The 12,033-nt window shown below is 31.8% G+C and overlaps 1 protein-coding gene across 2 annotated transcripts in view; it reads right to left on the bottom strand.

The window, feature by feature from the left end:
* Eip78C (Ecdysone-induced protein 78C) overlaps positions 1-12,033 on the bottom strand; it is a 684,862-nt gene that overhangs the window by 20,649 nt on the left and 652,180 nt on the right. For both annotated transcript variants that reach the window (XM_069830402.1, XM_069830401.1), the window contains 2 exons: positions 8,543-8,722; positions 2,064-2,258 (listed from right to left, as the gene is read on the bottom strand). In XM_069830402.1, the coding sequence (XP_069686503.1) occupies positions 2,067-2,258; positions 8,543-8,722 (372 nt within the window). In that variant the 3' untranslated portion in view covers positions 2,064-2,066. The remainder of the gene's footprint in view (positions 1-2,063; positions 2,259-8,542; positions 8,723-12,033) is intronic.

Here is a 12,033-nt window from a genome sequence, read left to right as displayed (position 1 = left end):
CTCACTGATTGACTGAGTAACTGGCTGACTGACTAACTGATTGACTGACTAGCTCATTGACCACTAATTCACTGACTGACTGACTGACTCAGTGACTTACTGATTGACTGAGTAACTGACTGACTGACTAACTGATTGACTGACTAGCTCATTGACCAACTAATTCACTGACTGACTAACTCACTAACTAATTCAACTGACTGACATGTTGCGAGAGCAAACTTGGTTCAACGCCGCTCCGTATCCACAGATATTCTCGGGATCAAATCCAGATTGCCATCACCGTCAGTGATCTGACTGAGCTGCGTCTGGGGCACGTGAGATTGACGTACAAATCGAATGAACTGAATTTCTAGATCAGCGGAGATCTGGGTCGAGAGATTAAATTTCGTGGCGTGCAACAGGCAGAAAATGAAGGCAGCAACGAAGAGCGAAGGAATACCTTATCGAATTTGAGAATCCCTGGTTCGGGTCCAGTTACGGACGGAAAAGAATGATTTACTTGAGACCGCTTCTGTGTTTAATGGCACTGGCGTTCTCCACAGACTCTCAGAACAAATTCGATTATCCAATTCAGTATCTTACAATAACTTTTTATCTATATAGCCACAACTGTACCACGAGGGATCTCCAGCTACCTACTTGTGGTCGGAGTATAAATATTTACATATACCGGGTGTACAAAATGTATGGAATATTGCTTATATCGTTAACATTATTATTATTATTATTTTACAATACAATAGTTATCCTTCATCCAAAGAAATTTTCCTCCTCCACAAATCTTTATCCTCAGCAACTATTTCAGTAAGATCTTTTCTAGTCATACTCTTTCTGACGCCATCCATCCATTGCTCTCTTGGTTTTTCTCTTTTCCTCTTTCCCTCTGAAGTGTACTTATCTTCAGTATTCTTCCATTTTTCATCCTCCACTTAGAAACTAGTGAACTAAGGTATTTTTAAATTTAGAAACTAATCAACTAAGGTATTTTTAAACTTATAAACTAATCAACTAAGGTATTTTAATCTTAGAAACTAATCAATTAAGTATTTTAAACGTAGAAATTAGTTAACTAAGGTATTTTAAATTTAGAAACTAATCAACACAGGTATTTTTAAACTTAGAAACTAATCAACTAAGATATTTTAAACTTAGAAACTAATCAACTAAGGTATTTTTAAACTTAGAAACTAATCAACTAAGGAATTTTAAACTTAGAAACTAATCAACAAAGGTATTTTTAAACTTAGAAACTAATCAACTAAGGTATTTTAACCACTTCCCTTATTATCCCAACTCGAGTTGCTAACATGTGTCAAAATTTATTAACCCGAGTTAACTCGTTTGAGTCCCATTGTCTATTTCATAGAGATTTTTTAAGTATGTAAGAAAATTAGTGATGTACAGTGATTCTGCAATATTAAATGACCTCTTTACGAAAATAAAAAATATGACACTTTTTTTCACAAAACTGGTAAAATATATAATAAGGGAAGAGGTTAAACTTACAAACTAATCAATTAAGTATTTTAAACTTAGAAATTAGTTAACTAAGATATTTTAAATTTAGAAACTAATCAACGCAGGTATTTTTAAACTTAGAAACTAATCAACTAAGGCATTTTAAATATGGAAACTAATCAACTAAGATATTTTTAAACTTAGAAACTAGTCAACTAAGGTATTTTAAACTTAGAAATTAGTTAACTAAGATATTTTAAATTTAGAAACTAATCAACGCAGGTATTTTTAAACTTAGAAACTAATCAACTAAGGCATTTTAAATTTGGAAACTAATCAACTAAGGTATTTTTAAACTTAAGAACTAGTCAACTAAGGTACAGTATTTCAGAATGTCTTCGGAAATAAGCTCCGTAAGTGACGGCAAATTGTTATGAATCACTCTGTATATACTTTATTCGTAAATTAAGGTATGAGTCATATAAACAGACTAAGAGGAAGGCGGAAAAGAGAGAAGATTGGAGAATGCTGATTGTGCAGTGAAGAACCTTGCTTTGGACAGAAACTATGAATGAACGAACGACTGTCACCCTCTCACTCACCTCTCACTGTAGATCCTCCTCGCACTTGGGAATGTCGAAGATCTCCGCGAAGAGCGGCGGCAGCCTGAGCTTGGCCCAGTTGAGGCGGAACCAGTCCAGGTGCGCGCTGTGCTTGGCGCCCAGGTTCCGCAGTTCGGGCAGCTTCACCAGCACGTTGGCCAGCAGCTGAGGCTCGCTCGCGTGGTTCCGGCTCACCTGCCGATTAGTAAACCACTGCATGTTCACTCACCATCCAGTGTGCGCTCGTTCTGCGAGCCTGCCTTCATCACAAATGACAAATGCAGAGGCACTGAATTCTAATCCATGTCTTACATTAATCTGAATTTCTTAATTCTTCCATTTACATGTAACATATTCCTATAAATAGATTAAGGCTCGTTCTCACTTAACGGAAACGAAACGAAAAGTCTGCTTCCATTCACATCTAGTGGAACTGAACCGAGCAGTACTTTTGTGTTTTATGTTTTGTCATACAAAAGATGATAATTCTATACGAGATTTATTAATTTTTCTTCGTCCATATTAATTTGTGATTTTTGTATCAGGAATAACTTTCAATAAATTTATCATTTGAAGAGGTGGAAAAATTCAAATACCTGGAAGCAACAGTAACAAATATAAATTATACTCGGGAGGAAATTAAACACAGAATAAATATGGGAAATGCCTGCTATTATTCGGCTGAGAAGCTTTTATCATCCAGTCTGCTGTCAAAAATTCTGAAAGTTAGAATTTATAAAACAATTATATTACCGCTTGTTCTGTATGGTTGTCAAACTTGGACTCTCACTCTGAGAGAGGAACATAGGTTAAGGGTGTTTGAGAATAAGGTGCTTAGGAAAATATTTGGGGCTAAGAGGGATGAAGTTACAGGAGAATGGAAAAAGTTACACAACACAGAACTGCACGCATTGTATTTTTCACCTGACATAATTAGGAACATTAAATCCAGACGTTTGAGATGGGCAGGGCATGTATGGGCGAATCCAGAAATGCATTTAGAGTGTTAGTTGGGAGGCCGGAAGGAAAAATACCTTTGGGGAAGCCGAGACGTAGATGTGAGGATAATATTAAAATGGATTTGAGGGAGGTGGGATATGATGATAGAGATTGGATTAATCTTGGTTAGGATATGGACCAATGGCGGGTTTATGTGAGCGCGGCAATGAACCTCCGGGTTCCTTGAAAGCAAGTAAGTAAGTTAGTAAGTAAGTAAGTATGTAAGTAAGAAAGTAATAACTTTCAATAGTAAATGAATTAAGCCGCCAAGAGTGGATATGATTAAATTATTTTTTCATAAAGGCTTCACGAGAACTTAAGGCCTGCTCCCACTTAGCGGAATCGAATCGAACAGAATTTCTCTTCACAATGTATTTAAATGAAAGATAGCAGAGAGCGGCACGTCGAATCATGAGCTAGAATATTTATTCCACTGCCGGAACAGAATTTCTAGTTTCGGGTATGATCGTAAGTTCTCGTGAAGCCTTCGTGAAAAAACAAATGAACCATATCAATTCTTGGTGGCTTAATTTATAATTGAAAGTTATTGCTGGAATAGTACATAGCTTATACAAAAATCACAATTTAATATGAACGAAGAAAAATTAATAAATCTTGTGTATAATTATCCTCTTTTGTATGACAAAACATAAAACACAAAAGTACTGCTCGGTTCGATTCCACTAGATGTGAGCGGCAACAGACTTCGTTTCGTTTGGATTCCGCTAAGTGGGAGCGGGCCTTTAGCGGAATCAATCGAACAGAATTTCTCTTCACAATGTATTTAAATGGAAGATAGCAGAAAGCGGCGCGTCGAATCGAATCGAACAGAATTCAGGAGCTAGAATATTTAAAGCCCGCTTCCAGTCAGTGGAATCGAATTGAACAGAATTTTTCTCCACAATGTATTTAAATGAAAGATAGCAAAAAGCGGCGCGTCGAGTCGAATCGAAGCGAATCGAACAGAACAGAATTCAGGAGCTAGAACATTTATTCCACTTCCGGAATAGAATTTGTTTCGGGTATGATCGTAAGTTCTCGTGAAGCGTTCGTGAAAAAACAAATGAACCACATCCATTCTTGGCGACTTAATTTCTTTACTATTGAAAGTTATTGCTGAAATAGTACATATACAAAAATCACAATGTTATGAACGAAGAAAAATGAATAAATCTTGTGTAGAATTATTCACTTTTGTTTGACAAAACACAAAAGTATTGTTCGGTTCTGCTAGATGTGAGCGGTAGCAGACTTTTCGTTTCGATTCGATTCGATTCCGCTAAGTGGGAGCGGACCTTAACTGGGAGAGGGCCTTAAATATTCTAGCTCCTGAATTCTGTTCTGTTCGATTTGCTTCGATTCGACGCGCCGCTTTCTGCTATCTTCCATTTAAATACATTGCGGAGAGAAATTCTGTTCGATCGATTCCACTAAGTGGGAGCGGGTCTTTATTCCTCTGCCGGAACAGAATTTTTTTTTTTTGGTATGATCGTAAGTTCTCGTGAAGCTTTCGTGAAAAAATAAATGAGTGATATTCATTATCGGTAACGTAATTTGATTATTGAAAGTTATTGCTGAAATAGTGCATATACAGAAAATTATAATTCAATAATATGAACAAAGAAAAGTTAATAAACTGTGTTCAGAATTATCCGTTATTGTATGACAAAACACAGAAGTACTGCTGTAGTATTCCCGTGGTAATGCTTGAAGTGAAATAAGTAAATTAACGGAAACGTCAGGTGGAAATTGAAATCTAAAGCAAGGCTATAGAACGATAGTTTCCTTCATCTCTCAGAATATATTCAAATAAAGTTAAATTCTCATATACATTATATATACAGTAGTTAAAATATCATGGATCCTGCCTGTATTTCCTTCTGTTGTTTTGGATATTATTTCTTCTTTTTCCGCCTCTTCCCATAACTATGCCAGTCATTATGAGATCCAATTTAAACTGCAACACGTTTCGGATGGGTTCAGTTCGATTCCACTAGATGTGTGCGGCAGCTGACATTTCGATTCGATTCGATTCCACTAAGAGGGAGCGGGCCTTTACACCATAGTTGTGAAGATACTGTTTAGACTCGAACTGTTACTCTCCCATGCACTCTCGACTAACATAAGCGATCGTGTAATTTAATTCAGTGACTAATTCACACACGGAATGGCAATCATGTTTAGTAATTCAACTCATACAAATCTCCTGGGGGAAAGGGTGGCATAATCCCCTAGGGAACTGGGCGAGCAGCTCACGAGCTTGGAACATAATGTTTACCTCAACTGACGATTATAAGACGAGCAAAGGACAATTTAAGGAAGTCTCGAAATATACAGAGTGATTCAAAAAGAAAAAGAGGTGAAAGGATTATTCAGTGCTTCTATTCGATTCTCGATCTTCCATCTTTCAGGGTAGTCCTCTCAAAATCAATAAATTTAAGGAAAGGTTGAGAAGATTAGACTGAAAATGTAATTGTAGGTGCAGTGTAAATATCTAAATTGTGTCATGTAATTAATTAAGTTGATGTGTAATTAATTAAGATGATATGTAATTTAGTTGATATGTAAATAAATTAAGGTGATATGTAATTAATTAAGATGATATTTAATTAAGTTGATTTGTAATTAATTAAGGTGATATGTAATTACTTAAATTGGCAATAGTTGGGTGAAATAGAAGTACTTATAAGTTAGGTTTACTTTTGCTTATTGTAGGCGTTATTATAGAATAGTTTTTATTTATAGTCCTAGGTTTATTGCATCTATTTATTTATAGTTAGAAATCTTAGGTTTATTTTATTTTATTTTTGTATTTTTCTTTTATTGGTGTAATTATTGTAGTATTATATATGGTATTATTGTATATTATATATCACTGCCACTGGGTGTATACCCAATTGTAGTGTTAATACATACATACATAGGCCTACATACATACATACATACATAGGCTACATACATACATACATACATACATTATCGCATTACTCCTATCGTGAGATTGGCTGAATTGTTCCTTCTAATGTAAACCCCTGATCACATATATAACAGACTGTCCAACCCCATGTTAAAAACGGTAACATGTGGAAGAGAACAACCACCAGGTTTGCTACCGTCGATTGGGAACAACTGCTAGATGGAAGTACAGTTGGTCCATGCAATTCAAATGGAGTTGTAACGTGACTTCTACTGTCGCTAGATGACAGCATAGTGAAAGTGATAAAAGTTGTTGCCTTCAAAGCTCATAAGAGTGATCAATTTAATGGAATGTGTTCCACTGTATTTATTTTTATTTATTTTTTTTTGTTTCTTATTTTTATTGTGTAATAATGTAAATCGTGTTCATTTATCACTTAACGCCAATATGTATCCCACTGTGTTGTTTTTTTTATTATTAATCTATTTTTTAGTGTAGGTACATTTTATTCAATTGTCGGTTTCTGGTTTAGCTAATTATGTAAATCCTACTTAATTGTAATCTAATACTAATATGTATACTAATGTGTTTATTTTTATTTTTACTGTGTACATTTTTTTTATTGAATTATCGGCTTCTGTTTTTATGTGATTCGTATTTGATTCTAACAACATTAATATGTATTCCACTATGTTTATTTTTATTTTATGAGGTAAATTTTTATCTAACTACCTCTTTTGATTTCATTATGTACCTAAATTGTATCAGTATGTAATTACTTAATTCCGATCCAGTTTTATGTTCAACTATGTATGCAAATTTTAATCCTGGTTGAGTGTAAGAGAAGGCCTTACGGCCTTAACTCTGCCAGGTTAAATAAAGCCATTATTATTATTATTATTATTATTATCATCATCAATCTGTTATATGCAGAGCCTTCTTCAGTTACAAGCCGAAGCATGGGTAGGTTTGGCAACGCTCAGTGGAGGCGGGCGATTCTAAAGTGATGTTGTAATTGTGCTTGCTCATTGCTTTCGTTGTACGTGACGTGTATTTTTTCAATATTACTTTATGCACAAAAGTAAGATCAAGATTCAGATAGTGATGTAAATTATTACGGGTTCGAAAATAGTGTTTATTGCAATCAATTAGCTATACTTCAGAATACGGCGTAAGTAGGCTACTTACATACAAAGGATGCCACTTAAAATAATTACAAAAAAAAAAAAAAACATGTTTTTATTGATAGTACGAAGGTAAATAAATAAATAAAAATGATATTCCTTGCACTGAAAATAATAAAATCAGTAATGCAATAGAGACGTAAGTTCCTACGCAGTATTCTTAAGTTCCATTCAGTTAACAAATTTCTGCCTAGTAAATTGACAATGTTTTGCCGCTTAATGTTGTTTCACCTCTGACGTGAAAGGTCTAGGATATCATATACATTTTAATTTCATGTGATTATCTGTCGTGTTTTTCTATAAATATTTCAGATGCCCAGGAAGCCAGTTCTAGTTTGAACCTGGCCAGTCACTATAACAATACTGTTACCTAAATTATTTGTTATAACTCTTTAAAATATATTTGAAATAAATATAACTACAGAAAACAAGCTAAGAATGTAAATTATTGACATATTATAATAAAGTATGAGGATGTAAATACAGTTAGGGCAAGTATAAAGATCTATGAAGAAATGAAGAAACATACCTTCAACATAATACGTAACAAAACACATCATTATCTATTAAGTATGTGCCAATTAGCGTAAACTCAGTGAACTTTAAATCCTGTAAATACGAAGTGAAAAGAAACATGTTTATAACTAATTTATTACAAAAAATAATATTAATACACAAATCTTGAAAACCAACAAAGCGAGTGTATGTATCTACAAATTATAGGTAGTTCTGACGTATAGCAGGCATTTCGAATCTTCAAGAAAACTGCAACATTTATGGGATCACAAAACAGCTGTTTACAATTAACTTGGAAAATCAACGGCGTAACTTTATTGATATAGCAGGCGAGACCCAACAATTTGGCTAGAATTCTGATACACCACAAACCACAAGTAAGACTATAAAAATGTAGTTTATACAATATTTAATATTTAGAAGAATTGTCAATCACTTTGCCATTATTAATAACCGTAAAAATTGCCAAAGACTGCAGCCATATTTTCATTTATTGTCCTGTTTTTATCGTCAACACGCACTTAGTTTATAATACATCAACAATGAGCGTTTGGTACGACACACACTTATATTGTAACATTAATTTACATTGAAAATCGGGATTAGCATAAACACGTGTTCTGTATCGTAGGCCTCCGCTTGACAGTTAATTACAGTGTTGCCGACGTATGGCTCCGGCTTGTAACTGAAGAAGGCTCTGGTTATATGTGATCTGAGTGTAAACTAAGCATGAAGTCTTACTTACTTTTGTATTTACGTTGCCATGGTTACGCCATTGTCAAAACATTGTGAATGGTTGCATGTAATAGCGTAGTTTCTAGATTTAATGTCAACGTCAAGTTTGCTTTGTAAAGGAGACTCACCTGCACTTTCAGGGCGTCGATGAGCCGATCCTGATGGTGCTCGATAGCCTTGAGGTCCGTGACCCCCGGACGGTCCGCGGTGAGTAGGACGATGGCGGAGAAGAGGCCCAGCTCCGTGTCGTTGAGGGCCAGGGCGTTCAGCGTGGACGCGAAGTGGAACAGCGACGAAACGAATTCCGGCTGCAGAAACAAATGAATAATGTAGTATGATTAGACACTGCTTATCTGGCGATGAAGGCAACATATTCAACATATATTGTAAGTTCGCTCGGAGAAAAAACAGCGGAAGGGGTGCAATAAGTGAGTAAGCTACCGAAGCTAAGGATGCAGCGTTGCAACATCTACAGTACTTCAGTAAGTCACTTAAACGTCCGACTTACAATCTATGTTTATTTTCGCTAATAACATTTGTCATTTTTGTTAGCCTATTATTATTATTATTATTATTATTATTATTATTACACGAAGAACTTCTAACATGTAACCCACTAACATGTAACAAGAAAATTAAAAACGTGTTAATGTCGTCAATTTGATAAAATAAATTTATAGTCTGTGTATGAATTAATCAGCCTATATTATATTTGCATTCTCTAATTTCGGAATATATTTTTTCATAAATTGTCCTATTTTATTCACATACGATATTATTCTTCTCTATGTTAATATCATATTACATAATTTCATTGTAGCTGTAATTTCAATTTTAGTTCCTATTTTATTTTATTTTCTATATTCCTCTTATATTAATATTATGTTATATAATTTCATTGTAGCTGTCATTTTAATTTTTCTTCCTATTTTATTTTCTATATTCATCTGATGTTAATAATATATTATATTATATAATTTCATTGTAGCTGTAATTTCAATTTTACTTCCTATATTATTTTATTTTCTATATTCCTCTGATGCTAATAATATATTATATTATATAATTTCATTGCAGCTGTAATTTAAATTTTACATCCTATATTATTTTATTTTCTATATTCCTCTGATGTTAATAATATATTATATTATATAATTTCATTGCAGCTGTAATTTCAATTTTACTTCCTATATCATTTTATTTTCTATATTCCTCTTATATTAATAATATATTATGTTATATAATTTCATTGTAGTTGCAATTTTAATTTTAGTTCCTATTTTATTTTATTTTCTATATTCCTCTTATATTAATAATATATATTACATTATACAATTTCATTGTAGCTGTAATTTTAATTTTAGTTCCTATTTTATTTTATTTGCTATATTCCTCTTATATTAATAATATATTATATTATATAATTTCATTGTAGCTCTAATTTTAATTTTAGTTCCTATTTTATTTTATTTCCTATATTCCTCTTATATTAATAATATATTATATTATATAATTTCATTGTAGCTCTAATTTTAGTTTTAGTTCCTATTTTATTTTATTTTCTATATTCCTCTTATATTAATAATATATTATATTATATAATTTCATTGTAGCTGTAATTTTAGTTTTAGTTCCTATTTTATTTTATTTTCTATATTCCTCTTATATTACATTATATAATTTCATTGTAGCTGTGATTTTAATTTTAGTTTCTATTTTATTTTATTTTGTATATTCCTCTTATATTAATAATATATTATATTATATAATTTCATTGTAGCTGTAATTTTAGTTTTAGTTCCTATTTTATTTTATTTTCTATATTTCTCTTATATTAATAATATATTATATAATTTCATTGTAGCTGTAATTTTAATTTTACTTCCTATTTTATTTTATTTTCTATAGTCCTCTTACATTAATAATATATTATATTATATAATTTCATTGTAGCTGTAATTTTAGTTACAGTTCCCATTTTATTTTATTTTCTATATTCCTCTTATATTAATAATATAGCTATTATATTATATAATTATATTGTAGCTGTGATTTTAATTTTAGTTTCTATTTTATTTTATTTTCTATAGTCCTCTTATATTAATAATATATTATATTATATAATTTAATTATAGTTGTAATTTTAGTTTTAGTTCCCATTTTATTTTATTTTCTATATTCCTCTTATATTAATAATATAGCTATTATATTATATAATTTCATTGTAGCTGTAATTTTAGTTTTAGTTCCCATTTTATTTTATTTTCTATATTCCTCTTATATTAATAATATAGCTATTATATTATATAATTTCATTGTAGCTGTAATTTTAGTTTTAGTTCCCATTTTATTTTATTTTCTATATTACTCTTATATTAATAATATAGCTATTATATTATATAATTTCATTGTAGCTGTAATTTTAGTTTTAGTTCCCATTTTATTTTATTTTCTATATTACTCTTATATTAATAATATAGCTATTATATTATATAATTTCATTGCAGCTGTAATTTTAGTTTTAGTTCCAATTTTATTTTATTTTCTATATTACTCTTATATTAATAATATAGCTATTATATTATATAATTTCATTGTAGCTGTGATTTTAATTTCAGTTTCTATTTTATTTTATTTTTTATATTCCTCTTATATTAATAATATATATGAACTGCAACGGAACACGAGCGCTGCTCATTCGGTTCTCGAATTTTGTTAATATTATTGTATCCTCTTTTTTGTATTGATTGTATTATTTTATTTCTATTTCTATTATTGTAATTATATTCTGCAGTTTGATGTATTATTCTATATTATCTGTTTTGTATTATTACATAAATTTGTACTTGACTATGCATTTGAAATTTGAAATAAACAAACTTATTTCACAGCTCATCTGGATGAGATCATTACAATCATCACGCAAGATTAGCTGCACAAGACGACAGACGATGCGATGGTAGAAGAGGGTGTAGAAAAACCGATACATTTTTTACGTGTCTAAGAATTAAGGAACTGTGTCGATAACATTATATGGAGCCGGAATAGTAAAGCCTGATCCACAATAAACCGGAAACGGAAACGATAACGAGAACGGAAATATTGTTAAAATAAATATATTTAGATGTGAGCATTCACAATGAACTATTGTAAATGCTCACATTTAAATACATTTATTTTAACATTATTTCCGTTCTCGTTGTCGTTTCCGTTCCCGGTTTATTGTGAACCAGCCTTAACACGTACAGTATTTTGTGAATTCGCTCATGTATACATGCTGTAATTATTAAAGAACTCTGTTAAGAAAGTCCAACATTAAAAGGGACGTGACCATCAACCATATTGTTACTTATGTATGGTATACACGATTCTTACCTCACGTACATGAACTCCGTAAGACTGAAATGCAGAACTCTATAAAACAATTATCAAATTATAAGACAGAACGCCGAAGAAGTACGGCACGATAACAAAGGAAAATCAATGCAATCCCAGACAGGGTAACGCGCAGAAGTTGGCAGTGCGTCAAAATACAACGGATTTATCGAACATAACTGAAAATCGGAGCCATATTTCGTGTTTGTCAATATATCTTATGCAGATGACCGCGCACCTGGAA

This window comes from Periplaneta americana, chromosome 7 (genome assembly GCF_040183065.1).
Source record: "Periplaneta americana isolate PAMFEO1 chromosome 7, P.americana_PAMFEO1_priV1, whole genome shotgun sequence".
NCBI classification, from domain to species: Eukaryota; Metazoa; Arthropoda; class Insecta; order Blattodea; family Blattidae; genus Periplaneta; species Periplaneta americana.
The sequence above is the reverse complement of the archived record's forward strand: the minus strand, read 5'-3'. Positions and strand labels throughout refer to the sequence as shown.